The sequence below is a fragment of the Mixophyes fleayi genome, chromosome 1 (genome assembly GCF_038048845.1).
Source record: "Mixophyes fleayi isolate aMixFle1 chromosome 1, aMixFle1.hap1, whole genome shotgun sequence".
Lineage (NCBI taxonomy): Eukaryota > Metazoa > Chordata > Amphibia > Anura > Limnodynastidae > Mixophyes > Mixophyes fleayi.
Window position 1 is genome coordinate 379099025 of NC_134402.1, and position 19564 is coordinate 379118588.

General features: G+C 39.8%; 1 protein-coding gene across 4 annotated transcripts in view; it reads right to left on the minus strand.

Moving 5' to 3' along the window:
• COMMD10 (COMM domain containing 10) overlaps positions 1–19564 on the minus strand; it is a 262491-nt gene that overhangs the window by 82977 nt on the left and 159950 nt on the right. Inside the window, exon 6 of one of the 4 annotated variants that reach the window (XM_075179464.1) lies at positions 11200–11266. The exons of the other annotated variants lie outside the window; for them this stretch is intronic. Within the exon in view, the coding sequence (XP_075035565.1) occupies positions 11228–11266 (39 nt within the window). The 3' untranslated portion in view covers positions 11200–11227. Of the gene's footprint in view, positions 1–11199; positions 11267–19564 lie in introns of those variants that run through there. 4 annotated transcript variants of the gene reach the window in all.

Here is a 19564-nt window from a genome sequence, read left to right on the forward strand (position 1 = left end):
CTCTATATGCCTGCACTATGACGGTTATAAGATGTGAGATAATAGACACCTGGCTACACAGCCCCACAGTAAATATTTACCCGGACGCCACAAGGACTGCAGTAAATGCTGTAAATTTATACATAACATCTATGGTACTATACTATGCCAACTCAATCGTACAACCTGTTCTTAAATTCATCTTACTTTTCTGCTAATGGCAGCTCTATTTTTTACTGTCTCTATAATGTAACTAAGAAGGTGTTGGGCCATTATTTCAGAAAATCCCTTTAAGCTTTATTTGTGAGTGTTTTCTTGCTATTTCTCAAATTTATTTGTACTCCTCCGTTTCCTGCGGGCATTGCCCGCTTATACCAGCATGCTAATGAGGAGACACTTCATTTGTATTCAAATAATTTAAGAAGAATGATTGTCTCTGTCACTGTGCTTTGGAGTAGGACAAGAAGGTTAATATAACCAGAAATAAACTATTGTAAACACACAATCAGCTATGCAAATAATTATTGTTTGACAGACACCAGTGTCGTTTTATGTGAAATTGACAGAAACAGGTAAAGTGTTTGATTTGATTTTCATCTTTTATTCAGACAAATTAGTAATTAGTGTAGTAGTATATGAAACATAAGTAGAAGCCTTTATAATTGTAGTTTAGGTATTTGAAATACAAGCCCTCTATTTACATGTTGTTGTGACAATATGTTGTCTACTCACTGTGGGCCTGATTCATGTTCGGACGTACATGCGTAGCCGTATCTTGCGTGAAAAAGCTCCGCGCATTCCCAGAAACGGACCTTATGCCAATGAACACAATTGCATGCAATTAACGTCTGAATGCTAATGAGGCTTACGACAGCTTAGGTCTTGAGGGGAAGAACAGAGGAGAGAAGGGACGGACTAACCCATGTACAGTAAAGGCAGATGTGGCACATTCAAGTCCTGTGTTTCTCTAAAGGTTTCCGCCAGTCCCCCACCTAATTGAACTCCTCCAAGTCTCCCCCTACCCCCCTCCCAATCCTGCCCTCCCTCCTGTCCCCCTCTTACCTCCTTTTCATTCTCCTTTCCCCCCCTCTCCATCTCTGCCTCTGTTCTCCCCATTCCCTCCTCCTACCATTGCGTCTCTGTCCCTCCTACCCTCCCCTTAGATTGTATGCTCCTTCAAGCAGGGCCTCCTCTCCTTCTGTTCTCCACCACCTTAATTCTGCTCTTCAGCTCCTTGTCTCTTCCACGAGGTCCTCCTGCCCTTCTACCCCTCTCTCTACCCCTAAAAAAAGCAACTTGCGTCCGATTAGGTATCAATCCCATAATATATTGGGCACTGCTGGTATATACTGGACATAAAGTTTGATGCACTGTTGGTATAAAGTAATGGGCACTGTTGGCATATGATGGACACAGTTGGAACAATGTGTTGGGCACTAGTAGCTAAATGCATTAACTATGGCTAGTATATGATGAGCACAATTGGTATAATTTTTGTGCACTGTTGGTATATGATTGGCACAGCTAACAATGTTTTATGCAGTTTTGGCATAATGTTTTGGGCATTGCTGGCATATAATGTGCATAGTCAGCATAATGTTCCGTGCAATATTCAAATAGGACCTAATTCATCACGGAACGTAAATTGGGCATATACACGTCCGTATTCAACTACAAGCGGATCTGAAGAAACGTCTCTTGTTGAATACAGGTCAAGATACACTCTGCATATGCAGCGCATGATGTATTGAGACAGACACAACAAACTGCTGGATATGTACAATACATATGTGCAATAAAAAGTTCCAGCACAAAAAAATAAGTATTATTGTCACCTGTTAATAATATAGTCATTAATGAAAAAAACATTAAAAAGAAGGGTTTTGTTTTTCATTTTTTCCCATGAAATACATTTATCAGGATGTTATTAATATCTATTGTACATAAAATGCATTTTTACAGTTGCTCACGATTACAAACACATGTTCTAGCATACATACATGACCGTCATCACTATCACTTGGCACTTACACCTGCCCTGTAGCTGATGCAAGTGATACGACTGAAAATCACGTAGCTAGGAGATGCCCAGAGCTTGAATCAGACGCTGCTGCATGCGCTTGAGCCCCGCACACCCTTACTGTCCATTGACTACATGCATATGCCGTTCCGCCCATGAAATCAAAGGCGGTCAAAAGTGTCATTTACTTGTGAACATTGTGTTCTTTCGCGTATGTATCGGTTTTGCGCATGCGCAGAGTGAAAAACGCTAAATACGACTCGCATCTGCATTTACGTTCCCTAATGTATCAGGCTCCTTGTGTGTTGGGTACACTGCTTGCATGTATTGGGCATAGTTGGCATAATGGTTTGTGCACTGATGCCATAATATATTGGGCAGTGCTGGGATATAATACTCACAGTTGGTATTATGGATTAAGCATGGCTAGTAAACGTAGTGTGCACGGTTGATATAATATGTTGGGCACTGTTGGTATATGGTAGGCATAGCTGACAATGTTTTATGCACTTTTGGTACAATGTGTTGGGCACAGCTGGTATTTGATGGCAATAGTTGGTATAATGTTTTGTGCACTGTTGGTATATAATGGGCAGAACTGACAATATTTCATATACGTTTGGTAATGTGTTGGGCACAGCTGGTGTATAGTTATTTTATTATTTTATTATTAATTTTTATTTATAGGGCGCCACAAAGTATCCGTAGCGCCGTACAAGGACAAACAATGGCACAGTACAAGGAGAAACAGCACAGAACAAGTAACAGTAAGCACTATAACTCTGGGGGCTCAGGCACAGCATGAAAGAGAGGGAGGGGAAAAGTGAGTACAGGCAGGTAACTATGGCCCAAGAGGGTGGGCACGGATGACAGGTTGAGAGTCACTGAGGGGAGCGGAGAGAAGCGAGAGGAGACAGAGGGCAGAGGGACTGAGAGGAGATGAGCTGAGTAGCTGGAGAGCGCAGTTAAAAGTGATGGAAACAGAAGGTAGGAGAGCCCTGCTCAAAGGAGCGAACAATCTGAAGGGAGGGGAAGACAGACAGACACATGGATGAGACGGAGAGACGGGAGGAAGGGGGAGAATAGTTGGCATAATATTTAGTGCAATTTTGGTATAATATGTTTGGCACTGTTGGTATATAATGGGCAGAACTGACAATATTTCATATACTTTTGGTAATGTGTTGGGCACAGCTGGTGTATAGTTGGCATAATATTTAGTGCACTGTTGGTATAATATGTTTGGCACTGTTGGTATATAATGGGCAGAGCTGACAATATTTCATATAATATTGGTAATGTGTTGGGCACAGCTGGTGTATAGTTGGCATAATATTTAGTGCAATGTTGGTATAACATGTTTGGCACTGTTGGTATATGATGGTCACAGTTATTTATTATTATAATATTTATATAGCACCTACATATTCTGTAGCACATTAGAGATAATATTTAATCACTCATCAGATGAAGGCATTGTTTTTTGAAAGGATAAAAAATGTGCTAGGGTACTTGAGACCTTAATTGATTTTTATTATGACCGTCTGAAAATGTTCACCTGCAAAAATAATATTTGCATATATGTATTAAGGGGTGAATTGTAGCAAACAGGTATTATTTGTATTTGTGCAATATATTTTATTTATTCCAAAAAAGACATGCTTCTATTAGTTTAAACATGTCTAATAAGAAATATATTTTTGTTTCATTATTTAAAGAAAATGTGCATATTATTATATATGTGCAAACTATATGCGTCTCTCTAACTAGGTGTGTTTGACAACAGACAGAACACTTCTTGCATTCATTTGCCAAAAGTGGGTGCACATGGGGCAGAGATGAAATGGGACAGTTCGAACAACCTGAAGCTAAACAGAGCATTATAATACTAACGGCAGCACATAGTATGTCAGCTCAACCAACTCTTGCATGGTCCGTGTATAGGCAAATTCGAAGTTAAAAGAGAAAACACAACAAACAGCCAATCCAATCGAGAAGATGTTGACGTCAAGTCCTCATTTAGATGTTGTTCATTCATTCTATATATTTTACAAAGTATGTCCACGTTTTTTATTTTGGTTAAGGGCTTAACCAACTATTACTCAACAGACTATAATATCACACTAAGAAACGGGCATAACATTAACATAAATGTATTATAAATTCAATACTCACAAGTGTCATCAGGAATCAATTTACAATATCAGCCTATGTTATGCAACCACTATTGCGTCACCATTCTAAAAATATTTCATCTGTCATTCTTACCAGCTATATTCTTTTTAACAGTTTTGTGGTTTAAATAAAAAGGGAAAAAATGTGTTGGTCTATGTTGCAATCTTTCTATCTCATTACAATTTCCCTGAAAAGAAGGATTCTGCATAAATTGACAATGTAATGCTAAAATTAGAGATTTCAGTGTTTGCAACCTTGTGAATGAATGTGCATATTAAATGCCAACAGGGTGCTGTCTGCATACAAAGCCCAGCAGTAATCGAATACTAAATTGTACAATACATTGGCCAGTTGCATTACTAGCACACTGGAGCTTCGCTAACAGGCTTTAATGAGTTTCATTGGCACATTCTACCTGTACTATTTAACACACATTTTTAATTGAAAATACACTAGTGCGTCATGTGGAACATGGACACCTGTGATGATACAGGACATCTTTGTTGAAATTATCTGACAAACATTATTTCAAGACATTTATGTACCATTGCTTTTTAATGGTGTTGTCTACTCAAAGAAAAACAAAACAAAACACTCCTTTACAAGAATAAGGGGCCAATTCAATATCACATTTTCATGTGTGATAATGCTTCAGACATAATACATTTTTACCTTCACACAATTCCTTCACACGTGTGAAAAGTCCCTTTCAATTGTTTTGCCCGATATTTGCGATCACGTGAAATTAATTATTTAATCACCGAAATCTGTTCATCATATCATACTTTAGGTTGCCAGAAGATTCAGGAACACGAGGCACACATGTGATTAATCTCACTGTAACCTATGAATAATGTATATACTATTTCATAAACAAAAAACGTCATTAAAAAACAAACAAAAACCATAAAAAAAGACACCATAACTGCTCTATAGGAACGCCCACTGCCGCTGTTGGCTCCAGGGTATTACTTGTATAAGTACAGCTGTTCTGTTAACACCATCACTGGATGACTTTAGTCATACTTGCCTACTCTCCCAGAATTTTCGGGAGGCTCACGGATTTCGGGGAGTCCCGGAAGAGTAGGCAAACCTCCCAGACCCTGTAATATGCAGAAATTCACGGCTTTGAATAGCAGGGGGCGGGCTTAAATGCATCAATAAGCCCTGCCCACGCTAGTCAATACCGTAATTTTTTTTGTATTTTATGGTAGGGGTGGGACTATAGTGACATAATGACGTCATCACGCCCCCTCCTATCCTCTGTCCACCACCAAATGCTCTCCAATCCTATGCTGTGTTCCACTGTGCTAAATATATATGTTAAGCGCAATATGTACAGAAATTTGCTGTATTGAGGAGACATGGCTCATTTTCATTCCAAGGACTACAAACATTGAATGTACTCAGCAATAGAATAACAAGTACCTTTAATAACAAATCAAATATTCTTGCAAGTGTATAGTGAGGTTTAATTTATACATACCGTATATAAATGTATATTAACCAACTATACTTTTCTAAGTAAGTTGTACCTAATAAAATAATTAAATGTGCCAAAAAGCTAAATTTTCATGAACAGTTAAGCACTAAACCTTTATTTATTTTCTTTCTTTTGTGACCTTTTTACCTAATGTTAGTATCCACAGTTCTCAGGCAATATTTGAAGTGTTGTTCCAATGTTTTACAAGTGGTCCAGTAAAAACATCATCTCAGCAGAGGTAATGGAATAAAATAAATACTGTCTAGACGGACGCACGGCATTTACACAATGTCGGAACATATGTAGCAGTTCTAGGGCTCTGCAGGTGAAGATGTCATCAGAACTATTCAGGTGGATGTCTATACTGCAATACTATTAAATAATGAAGCGACAGTTCCCAGATTACAGTAAGTGCTATAACCTCCCTATCCCACCTGTGAGAAACCCATATTGTTAGTTGGAGGTGTTTTTCCTGTTCAGTTAAAGTTAAGAAATAGCTTATTGACTCTCAAACACGCTAGCGAAGTGCATACTCAATTATTTATATAACTTTAGCCAACTCGACGAGTTGAGCGCTTCTTCCTATCTGCTGCTTCACTGCTATGACTTTTCTTTAAAGTGATATATCTATTAAGTGTGGCTGAGCACATATCACAGCCAAGGGAATATTAATATACAATAAAAGTCAGGCTGTAAATTTCACCAAAATCAATTGAAAGGTTAAAATGCGTGTGGTTTCCTAGTGTTAATATGAGCAAGGTTATGGATCTTTACACCCACTAATGGAGCATTTTCTAGAGGCATTATATGTGTGTTAGATATAGGATATTTATGATGTAAAACACTGTTTCACTTGGATGAACTGGGAGTGTGCATTAACATTTATATATATGACAAAAGCAGGAGATGTCCGCATGTTTCCTTCAATCTACAAGTCTCCTGTGTTACCTGACATCAAGATAGTTTAATGAAAGTAAATGCTTGAGAAATGTGTAAATGTATTGCACCCAAATTAGTTCTTTAGTTGCCAGACACAATGCTAAATTACAAAAGTAGAATTTTTTTGGTTTTAGTTGTCTGTCCTGGGAGCATACAAAAGTAAACAGCTCGACACTTAAAAGTAGTATTTTAGCAGCTAAAGTTCCATAAAGAGCTATTGGTGTGATGGTGAAATTGGATTGTCCATCTACTGCTCTGTGTCACTAATTTTTCTGGCTGAAAAAGTAGCCATGTCAACTTAGCTTAATAAATGTCAACTTAGCTTAATAAAAAATGCAGCGCAATAACCATAACAAGGGCCATGTCTCTACCCCCAGTATGCCCCCACGGCACACTCCATTTGCTGGTCATGTGCCCTTTTTCTTAACCCATGACCCTAGAAGCAGTTTGTTGATGACATTAGATAATTGATGGACTGTTTATCTGCTTGTTCTTTCTCTCTCTCTGTTTTCCTGATCCTCTACCCCCACGCCCTCCCATCCTGTGCTGCTTTCCCCTTATGTTAACTTTCTGATCTCTGCAGAACTAATCCTACATGTGACAACAGAACCGATAAGTCTGACCAGGTACCACTATTTGTAAGCTCAAGCACCTTCCTCACTTTTCCCCTATTCCAAAATCCCTTCCTCGTTCCTCAACCCTTCTCTTGTATGTTTCCATGTTCCTTTACCCCCATTTTCACATGTCTATATTTTTCACTTCAGGAAGACAGAAGAGCCGGTCAGAAGACTGTGTGCCTTTAGATTATTGTTTCCAAGTACTCTTCATTGTCTTCTCTACTTTTCAGTGATATCATAATTGTGGAAAATTCAATAAAGAAAGTTTAAATATAAAACAAAAAAGAAAAAAAGAAAGAAAAAGGGCCACAAGTAATTAAAAAGATCTGCCATTGAAAATCAGGTTTACTTGCATAGAATACATTGTTGTTAGCATTCAGGTGTTTTTCCTTCCACATCACACATATGCTGTTCCTGACGTATAGGAATATATGTGTTTATCAGTGTCTGCACCTGTTGGTTGCATGATATGCTATGGGATAGCTACTTTTGCTTTTCACATTTTACCTAGGGCCCCTTAACACTCTAAAGGGGGGATTAAATTGGCTGCCAGGTGCCGCGCTATGTCTCCGGAACAGTCTGCGGAGTCAGATTTTCTTCTAAATTCTCTGCTCAATTCCTCTCACGTCCCATAAAGATACAAGGAGAAAATGAGCAGAGATTTGTCACCGTATTGGCCAGCGATGTGTGCAGCCCATAATCGAGGCAATGTCCAGCAGGACTTCTTGGCTAACTGAATTCCCCCCTAATTGTCTAAAAAAAAAACCCAGGCACTCTGATAGAATATCACAAATGGAGAAAAATGTATATGCTAGAACTGGAAAGTTATAGGATCACCTTATGGCTAGATACATACCAGTATCCCTGACACCCATTATCTGAATTGTATTGACTTACTGCTCTAATTACCATCCATTATATTAATTCACTGTGCTCCATGCCTCTCACACACAAGAAGCTATGATTTCCACATAATGTTCTGCTGTTGTTGAAAGCAATACCACATCCCATATTGTGATTTAATCCACGGTAATACAGCAATGTATTTCAAAACTTTAGCAAGAAAAAAATAAGGGCAAAATCATTTGATTGCAATCCAGTTTGATAATCTCCTGCTTTTCTCACTTATTCTCAGATTTCCGTCAAGATTGATTTTGTGCTTTTCTTTAATTTATTATTTCCCTTCTGCAATTGTTTATAGTTCAATATACAGACAACACTAATTTTTCTCCATTGTCATTTACTTCAATGAAAGTCAAGTCCAAGCACAATTGCAGCAAGCATGTCACATACGGTGATTGGAAATAATTCTGTGTGGAACTTTGTTCTGATGTAACTTGATTGGACAATGTTGCTTGTGTAGCCCTATCAGCAGTTTAGGACGTATATGTGCTGTTTTTCATCAACATCATCATCAACATTTATTTATATAGCGCCAGCAAATTCCGTAGCGCTTTACAATTGGGAACAAACACAGTAATAAAACAATACTGGGTAATACAGACAGACAGAGAGGTAAGATGGCCCTGCTCGCACGGGCCCTCTTACCTGGTTTTATTATCAGGTATCATTTATATTAGGTGATATTATACAGTAGCGGCACAGAGGATTTTCTCTTTTATTCTGTATACTATTATATTTTCTCATCCTGATTATATCTTCCAAATCTGACACCTGAGTGAGTAATTGTACATAATAATTTCATATTATGCATGATTGTCATAAGTGGGCCCAAGGATAATGCAATAAAGGAAATGTTTTGAAATGCTAATGTTATAACATTCTTTCAGCAGGTTTAAATATGATATTCACGTGTTAATGAAATGTGACAATTCAAGTAATTAATGGTCTAGCAGTAAAACGAGATGAAATGACATCATTGTTCTTAAACACAACAACAGACAATAAACCCTGGCTGAATGAATTCTGCATTGCATGTGAATTATTTATAGCGCTACTTGGAAGCAAGTCAGCCTGGCCAGGTAGGAGCACACAAGCACAAAAAGGACTATTGAATATCCTAGAAAACAGACATAATAATGCATTCCATTTTATATCAAGTCATCATTTTAGTAATAGTCTAAATATGAAAACTGGATACAGGGCTCGATTTATTGAGGGGGGCATACTTTTTTAAAACGCATGTAAATCAGGTATACGCACGCCCAAATTCAACAAGGAGCAGATCTGAAGAAATATGCTCTGATGAATACAGATGTAGGTCTACTCTACTAGATAAGACACTATAGGATACATCCAATACATATGTGTAATATAAACGCACAAAAGAAAGTACAGAAAAAATGCAATCAATGGCACCTGTTATATAGGCATTAATGATAAAACATTAAAAAATAAAGTTTTTTTCCATGGAAAAAAAACTTTATTATGAATGTCTACTGTACAAAAAAAAAATTTGCATTGCAAACACGTCCTAATATACATACTTACCAGTTATCACTAGTAATCGGGACTTAGACTAGACCTGTAGCAAGAGATATGGCTGGAAAAGAAGTACTTGAGAGATGCCCAAAGATGCTGCGTGCGCTTGAGTTTGTCACGCCCTTACTGTACATTGACTATTGACAAATGCCCCTTGACTGCCCTCTCCCCTCCCTGAAATCGTAGGCTGCAGTGAGTGTCCTCTGCACTCGAAGATGAATTGAACGCTGCTGTGTTGTAAGGTATATGGTCTGGTTCTGGGCATGCGAAGAGTAATTGTGCAGATCATACGCACAAAATCGCTTATTACTTCCCTTAATGAATTAGGCCCAATCTATAGCAACACTTGTACACAGTACCGGTTTTAGACGAAATGGGGTACTTGGTAGAAATAACGGTGAAGGCCCCTTACACAGTGGAAATTATGTGAAGTGCTGCATTAAAAACAGAGAACTTATTTTTGCAGAACATAGTTGCAAATTCCTGTCAGTGTCTCTTGGAGCTGTTCAATATAGTCACTGACCCAGAGACTAATACTTTGGGTATCAGTCTCCCCACTCCTGTGGGCACACCAATTTACCAAGAACCTGGCGAGTATCGCCCAATGAGGTGATGGTAGGTCCCAAGATGGACCAACAGCCTGCTTCCTCATGTACAGGACAGCGATGATCACCGTGTCTGCTAGTGGAGAACAGAAAGTCAACACCAGTCAGACCCACACCTTCCAGAAATCCATCCTCAGAATGAATACCCCCCTCTCCCCCCTGGAGTGGATTCTTATATCCATGGTCAAATTCCTATAGTGCTTTCCCCTCCAAGGGCCAACCCCTGGTTCCCTCTTTCTGAAACATTGGAAGGTGCTGGTTTGGGGAGTTGCAGTGGGAGTGGAGATGAGCTGGCCTTTCACAGTGGCTTCCCTGCTGTGACCTCGCCACAATGTCTGGGGCAGTATTGTGAAAGACAATGGGTAAAACTTATCCTTCCCCACCTCTGGATCTTGAATAACACACAGTCCCTTCTGAAATTAACCTCTTCCATGCTTTTGTTACGTGTCAGGGCTTCCAGCTGTCCCTCACTTCCTGTCTCTTCCTTCTCACTACCCCGTGTCCACAATAAGGTAATTCCCTGTCCGCCAGGCGCAATTTAAGAACTGGTCCTGGGGTCACAGTTCTTGTAATCCCTGCTAATTCACGGGCAGGTGGGAGATTGTCAGGTTGAGCACGAAGGATGAGTGAGATCCTGCTGTGTCAGCTGGTTTTGCCTAGACTTCACCCAGAGGCGCAGAGCCTAACACAGCGAAAGGTATTCACCAGGGATTCCCGCAAGAAGATTTGGGCTCAGCGGCTTCCACCCTGCAGGTCGCGGCCCCCTAGGGTAGTTCCCAGTGAGACAGAACAGAGAGGTAACTTTGAGAGGCAACTTGACACAGAGGAATATGTCCCAATGAAGGGCAGGTACATGAGTCTCTAGTAGAACACTGGAGAGGAGGAGATGATGACAGGGCAATCCACGGAGAGATAGCTAGGCAAAGGTCAGCCGTACACAGGATATGCAGCAGTCGATGAACCACAGCTATTTCGAGTTTCTACTAAGATTTAAATTCCGACCACCCTACAATCAACAAGTTAAAAATGTTATTTACCAATATACAATATGAAGCAAGTTTCAAAAAGAGGTAAAAATAAATACAAATATGCGTGTTTTTTTTTCAGTCAATTGCATTTGAATAGAGAAGATTTTCATATAACATTTAGATAATCTATCTAATAGGAATAATTATATTTACTAAACATGGACTCATCTTTTCTATTATTATGATGCTTGCTAGTGCAGTTCAAGTAGCACAAATTGTACGTCAATAAATGTACATTTATAAAAAACGTAACATGAACATGAAAATTGCATATAATTTTTTAATGCATTGTCCTCCCAAATTTTATTCATTTTCATTTTAAGTAAATGTAAGTCCAAATATCACATGTGCAAAAAGCAATCAGAACTGCAATGATACAAAAAAATAATCTAAAGAAAAATGAATAAAACTATTCCAGAGCAGAACAATTAATTAGGATGTATTCAAATGTAGTCCTTCAAAAAGCAGATATGATTAAATGCAGGTTCCAATTGTTAGACTGCTGAAATACTTAATGAAAAATTGTAGGTATTAAAATAACATATTGAGGTGTAGGAGATAGAGTAAACTACACAAAAAAGAGATTGGGTAAGGAGAAAGTAGAATTACATTATTACAGAAGTGGAGATAAGCAACCTCTCCATCTGCACCTCAGAGAGTAACCTCACAAACGCATGTCCAGGAACAAACCTACTCACTGGCTCCACCAACATGCACAGCGAGCAAAGAAGAAGACCTAACTTAAATTTCAGATACTCAATCCAAGGTAACTAGGGTAGTGCAGACCCACATGAGTGGGCGCCAGCTCCAGGTCCAGATGGCATACACCCAAGGTTTCTTATGGAGCTACACTCTGAAAATTAAGAATAGCGGTCTAGCTATTTCTGAGATTCAATCTCATCAGGCTCAGTACCATGGGATTGGCGAATAGCAGATGTGGTTCCGTTGTTTAAAAGGGGACGAGATCACAACCAGAGAATTATAGACCTGTAAGCCTGACATCAATAGTGGGGAAACTACTGGAAGATATATTAAGGGATAGTATTCAGGATTACTTGGTGCGAAATAAGATTATTAGTGGGAATCAACATGGATTTGTGAGGGATAGGCCATGTCAAACTAATCTAATTAGTTTATACGAGGAAGTTAGTGGGAAGTTAGCCCAGGGCAGCACAGTAGATGTGGTCTACTTAGATTTTGCAAAGGCCTTTGATACAGTGCCACACAAGAGGTTGGTTTACAAAATAAGGGAACTGGGTCTAGGAAACAACATTTGTACTTGGATCAAAAACTGTTAGAGAATAGGGAACAGAGAGTTGTAATTAATGGAACATTTTCTAATTGGTCAAAAGTTTTAAGTGGAGTACCTCAAGGTTCCATGCTGGGGCCACTCCTTTTTAATATATTTATTAATTACCTTGGTGATGGTTTAGAGAGTAAAGTTTCTATTTTTGCAGATGACACTAAACTCTGTAAGGTAATAAAATCAGAGCAAGATGTATCTTCTCTACAGAGGGACTTAAATAAACTGGAGGATTGGGCGGCCAAATGGAATATGAGGTTTAACAAAGATAAATGTAAGGTTATGCATTTAGGGATCAAAAACAAGAACACAATCTATAAATTAAATGGAATTAATTTAGGAGTATCTATAATGGAAAAGGATTTGGGAGTGCAAAAGCGCTCAATGTCAAGCAGCAACTGCAAGGACACACAAAGTGTTGGCATGCATAAAAAGGGGCATAGATGCAAGGGAAGACAGTGTAATGTTGCCACTGTATGATTTATACAGTGGCAAGACCTCATCTTGAATATGCAGTACAGTTCTGGGCACCACTCTATAAAAAAGATAATTTGGAACTAGAAAGGGTTCAGAGAAGGGCGACAAAATTGATAAAGGGAGTCATTAAGTTATGAGGAGAGGTTAGCCAGTTTAGGCATGTTTACTTTAGAAAAGAGACGTCTAAGAGGAGATATGATTACTATGTACAAATACATTAAGGGTCAATTCAGAGAACTTTCATGGGAACTTTTTACCCCAAGGACTATACACAGGACACGCGGTTAGAGGAGAGGAAATTTCACGACCAGCAAAGGAAGGGGTTCTTTACAGTAAGGGCAGTCAAAATATGGAATTCATTGCCAGGGCAGGTTGTGATGGCAGATTCAATAGATATGTTTAAGAAAAGGTAAGACAAATTTTTAGTGGAAAAGTGTATCCATGGATACGTCCGTTAATTAAAATGAAGGATAGTAGTGGATATAGGGTAAAAATAGGACAGCAATTTTGGGTCTGGGGGGATATTCACAATTGAAACAGATTGGCGGTTGCATACTCTGGAACAATTTCAAATATAAGTGCAGGATCGCTGGAGATCCAAAATAGGTTGAACTGGTGTCTTTTTTTCAACCTCATCAACTATGTTACATGAGTGGGCGCCTTCATGAACCAGATATATTCAAATTAATTAGAATGATCCATGAGATCAATGTCACACACTCATTAAGACCAAAGGACAGCCTACACCACTAACTAAAGTATTCAATGCCTAAGGTAGTAGAACATAGATGGGGGGGGACACACACGTTTATGGATGATTTTCTCAAGGATGGCATGCGTATTCATAACTGTGCATTGCAATTAAGGATTTACTCAAACTAGACTATAAATGATCGTAAAAAAGGGTACATGACAGGTACACATTAATCAAAGATCCACACATTCTTCCTTTACCAAAAATAAAATCAAGGTGATCATACAGTTCTTTTGTCTAAAGGAGCCTGCATAGTCATAGTCTGGTTGAAGCACAGCCTTTTGAAAACAAGTTTGGATAGCAGCCATATTATTATCATAAAAGCTGCAGACAATCACTACCATATCAAACTATTAAATACTTCATGAACCAAGGAACTGGGAATCTATATTTAAAAAAATGTATACGTGTACAGATTCACATTCAATTCAACTTCAGCAGACACTATTTTAAATTATTCTACTTTACTTTTGCAATTTAAAGTTGGCGAATGCTGCAGATTATTGTATTCTGAGAAAAAAAAACATTTTTCATCAGTCTTTACGCGCACTACCAGCAGGAACCAAAGTTCATTTATATCTGTAATATAAATGTCTAGTGGCGTGTGTTAGTCTGTCTGTGTGTGGAAAAAATAAAACCAAGCTGCAGCGCCACCTGCTGGGCGGAGTTATACACTGACCTACTAAATTCTTAGTGTGTGTGTAAAAAAAAAAGGGCTGAAATTTGGTATACTAAGATGTTTTTAATTTGTTAATTTAATTTGTTAATTGTTAAAAGTGTTTATAAAGATTTTAAAAATATATATATATATTTCTTGAAGGAGAAGTGACAGTGGGGAGTGGTTGGTGGTTGAGGCCTGGGCTATGGCCCAAATGCATGACAAGAACCTTTTTAACACCTTAAGTAGCTTGATTTGACTAGAATGCATGAGTATCATGCATGGGTTAACTTGTATATATATATATATATATATATATATATATATATATATATATATATATATATATACACACATCTGTAAATAGTAAAGTGAACAGTACCTCTAACAATTGGTGTCCCTCTCACATCTACCACTTCACTAGCAATTACCCATACATCAACCCCATTTTCCCCACTCCCAGTAGGAGACGTGTCATTTCCTGTGTCCTCCTACACCCAATACAAGAAGCGCACATACACACAGACTAATCGCCATTCACTTTCTTCTGCAGCCACTATATGAGGTGCATGTCTGTAAGTGCAGGCAATATCATCTCGTCTAATTTCTCTAGCCCTGTGGTGGCCAACCTGCGGCTCTTTGTACTTTTAAATGTGGCTCCCAGACAAGAGCAGGATCACAGTGTGGTTCTCTGGGCACTGGCTTGGGGTGGGAGGGGCGCTAATCTGAAGAGTGCGAGGTTGAACCCCAATTGGCTGCTCCCAATGTAACTTAAGACTGATTGGGAACATCTGATATCCATGCCCCCAATTTTGCTATTACCAGCCTAGGCTAGCAGCACTTATGACTATCGACAATATGGTGTGGACAATGTGAATGTTGAAATGTTAACTGTTGACATTCCAACACACCCAGTTCTGATGGCATGTGGGAAGGTGTGGTGGCCATGTGAAGAAGTTCGTTTTTGTTTGACTCTTAGTCTATGACTGGTTGGCCACCCCTGATCTAGCCCATTTGAGAGGTGCATGTGTGGTTGAAAAACAGTCATTGCAGGAAGAAGCATACCCAGGGGTATGTCACCATATGTGGATGGAAAAGAGGCTGGAGATGTAAGGAGTAGTGGAGTGAATGAGGGCTAAGAAGGTAAGGGGACTGAACTGGATTCTGACAGTGAGCCAGTGTAGCGACTAATAGAGAGGAGAGGCTGATCCAGAGCGATGAGAGAGGAAAATTAATTGGGCGATGAGAAGTCGTCCAGTGTACGAAAGCATCTGATCCTGGATATATATATATTGTGGCAATGGGAGTGGTTTGCCACAGGCCTCTAATAGTGGAATTAGCTATGGTGCTAACTGTCTGCAGGTAAAAGGCTGCAGACCAAGTTATATACAGGTGTAGCACTGTGCTTAAGTTCAGTAATGTACAGGTCAGAGACATGTGGTAAAGTAAATGTAAAAAAGTGATTTACTTGCATGCTTTAACATGTTTGTATCCACAGAGCTGATAGGGGTGGCTGTGCTGATTAGGCGTTACAGAACACCTGAGGAGCCATCCTTTAAAGACAAGGTGGGAGTGTCACCTGTCAGTCATCCAAGCCTGTGGGAGGAGACATGTGTATTTAAACCTGGAGTTGTGCTCTTGTCAGAGGTGACTGATGCTGAACCAGTTGGCCAGACAGTAGGGAGCTGTATTGTGTCTAGTTAGTTTTTAGGGTCACCAGGAGGTGCAAGTGAAAGGTAGTTGCTTGCTGGTGTCATCCTGACGGAATTTGTTCAATTTATTGTGAAAAAACAATAAATATATTTGATTTATAAGTGAAGTTTCGTGTTGCTGATGTCTACTGGGTATTCTTGCAACAGAAGGTGACAAAAGTGCCATGAGAAGGGTGCGGTTTTGTTACAATACACACACACACACACATATATATATATATATATATATATATATATATATATATATATACACACACACACACACACACACACATACATACAGAAAAGAGGTCAATGAAAAGGGAGAGGAGGGGAGGCGGGGAGGACCCTGGTGAGAGGGGTGGGCAAAGAGTTTAGATTTGTTAAGTTTGAGAATGAGCAGTGACATACAAGTAGAGATAGATGAAAGACAGCTGGAGACGCGAGAGAGGTGGTAAGGGGAGAGATCAAGGGAGGAGAGGTTTTGGATATAGTCAGTGTATAGGTGTTGTTAGAGGCTAAAGTAACTTATAAGCTCATTAAGGGAGGAAGTGAAAAGGGAGAAGAAAGGGGCCAGGAAAGGACCATTGTTGGACACCAACAGGCAGAAAAAGAGGAAAGGGAGGTGGAGTTAGGGGTGAAGACAGAACGGTTGGAAAGGTCAACCAGAAGAAGACCACGTCATTGAAAACACCCACTGTGTCAAAGGCTTCAGAGAGGTTCAGAAGGATGAATAGAGAGAAATGACTCCTAGATATGACAGTGAGAAGATCATTTGTGAATATGGTAAGGAAAGTTGCTGTGGAATGGAGGGAGCGAAAGTTGGATTAAAGTTCGTAAGGGAGGAAGTGGAAAAAGAGGTGAGTGAGGTCAGGTGATAGAGAGACGCAGGGTCAAGGGAGGGAATTGTGAGGATTGAGACAAAGGAGGAGGGGAAGGTACCTGAGGAAAGGGACAGTTGAAGAGGTGAGCACGGTGGGTGCAGGCATCAGAAGAGAGCATGTGTATGCCTGAATTATGACCATTTAAAAAAATAATCGCATTTTATGTTTGTTTTGTGTGCCTTAAAGAAACAGGTCTTGAATGTCAATACAATGTAATTAGAGAAGAACTGCACTGAAAATGATGATCCCAAATAATAAAGTGACCCCATGTTTCTGGAAGAATTCAGATGGAGTTCCTCTCCTACATTACTAAAACAGGTGCTGCAGCTTTCTGGTTCCACAGATGCTGGTGCGGCCTATGTAGGATAAGGGGTCTGAAGAGGGGGACTACCACAGAGTTCTTTCCTTGAATGTTTTCTATAATGTGTGGGATGACACAGTGGTTAGCACTCCTGCTTCTCAGTGGTGGGGCACAATCTGCATGGAGTGGAGTGTAATTTCTCCAGTTGTTTGCATGGGCTTCCGCCGCATGTTCCCTTCTCCTTCGTATCCTACAATTTCCTCTCTTAGTACAAACATACACTAATAGATTATTTACTTTTTGCAAAATTTAATCTATTGTAGGTGGTAGAAAATTTAGACTGTGACTTCCATTTGGGCAGGTTCTGATGTGGAAGATTAAAAATTCTCAGTAAGGTGCTATGCAATATATTGGCGTTATATAAAGAATAATAAAAACAATAATAATAAAACTAATAATAACAACAACAATAATATAATTATAAAATAATAATAATAGCTGCATGCTGCACAATGGCAATTTTAGTTTAGAAAGGTTGCTACTACACAATTATTTTTATCCCCAATACCCTTCCTCCATCTCTCATTTGGACCTGATCTATCGCCTTACCTGAGTTCATCTATATGTTACTCCTTATTTACGAAATTTCAGGAGACAAAAAAAGAAAACTGACGTGTTATATACCTCACAGCATACTGCATACTCATGTCAATGTAACCCCTGGGTATGCTGCAGTTGGACTTGAACACCCAAGAGCTACTCATCACTTTTGCATCAGTAAGAAAAGAGATGGACATTGTTGTTTACCAGTCCAGGGAGAAAAACTACATCCCTCACAAGGCAACTGTGAGCTGTGTTACAAGTCCAGAGAAGTTAACCCTAAGCAGAAGAGCACTGGATTGGTGGTATACAGAAAATCTCATGTGTTAACATACCTTTAAAACAGCTCTGACCTAAAGTAATTGTCACGGGCACTAGGAGTCTTTGCCGAGGATATCACCAGATGATGATCTTACCAGAGTAGTGTTGGTTACACAGTGGTCCTCTGGTAGCAGGGTGACTAGCGGAACATATGACTCAGCAGATGGTGAGAGGATGCAAATAGAAAAGTCAATGACTAGCAGCAATCTGGTTAATGATTAGGTAGATATGAACACGAGGATCTTGATGGACGTGAAGAAGTGCAGGAAGGTAACAGGGAAGTCAGTGGTCTGCGTACAGCAAGTTGTACCACTGCTTATGGTGAAGAGACTTGTCCAGGTGCAGGTAGGTAGCGTATAAGTCAGTGGTCTGCGTATAGCAAGTTGTACCACTGCTTATGGTGAAAGGACTTGTCCAGGTAGGTAGCGGGGAAGTCAGTGGTCTGCGTATAGCAAGTTGTACCACTGCTATAGGTGGGGATAGGTACAGGTGTCGATGAGTGGAAACATAGACTGTAGACACTGAGAGCACAAGAAACTTGATCTCAAACAATATGCACAAGTCTATGTTGGTGTGGCAGGCACTGCTTGACAGAGACGAGTTCACTACTAGAATCCAGGCTAATAGCAGAAGGTCAATTAGCATATGTATCTCACGACTGAACAAAGAGGTAAACTTCCCAGCAGATATGCGGAGTAATAACACAGTCTCAGGGAGATAGAGGATTCCGTGGGTAAGTGGAGAACAGTCCAAGCGGATATGCAGTAAACGAATACAGTCAATAGAAAGTAAGCATACCGCGGTTCAGGTGAGCAGGCTGTCCACGAGAGGATACAGGAACAGCTGAGCGGCTACACGCCAGCACGAGTAAAGAAACCACAGGTGAGTGGTAGTGGTAATCAGGGTCCGGGTCAGCACACAGGCAGAGAACTTGACACGGGTAGAACAATGATGAGCAATGCAGGAATCACTGGAGATAGCGAACACGAGTAGAACACGGGAGACTTGTAGCGGTCTGGAAACCGGCAAAAATCAGCAGGGAACTGAAGACATAGTAGAACACGGGAGACTTTTAGCAGTCTGGAAACCGGCAGGAATCAGCAGGGAACTGAAGACATAGTAGAACACAGGAGACTTGAAGCGGTCTGGAAACCGGCAATGAGTTGAGCAGGAATCAGCAGGAAGCTGAAGACACGGAGAAGTACACAGGAACACCTTCAGAGACTCACAGGGAATGAGACTCCAAGATCAGGCCACGAGGTAATGAACACAGGTGCTTTAAATAGG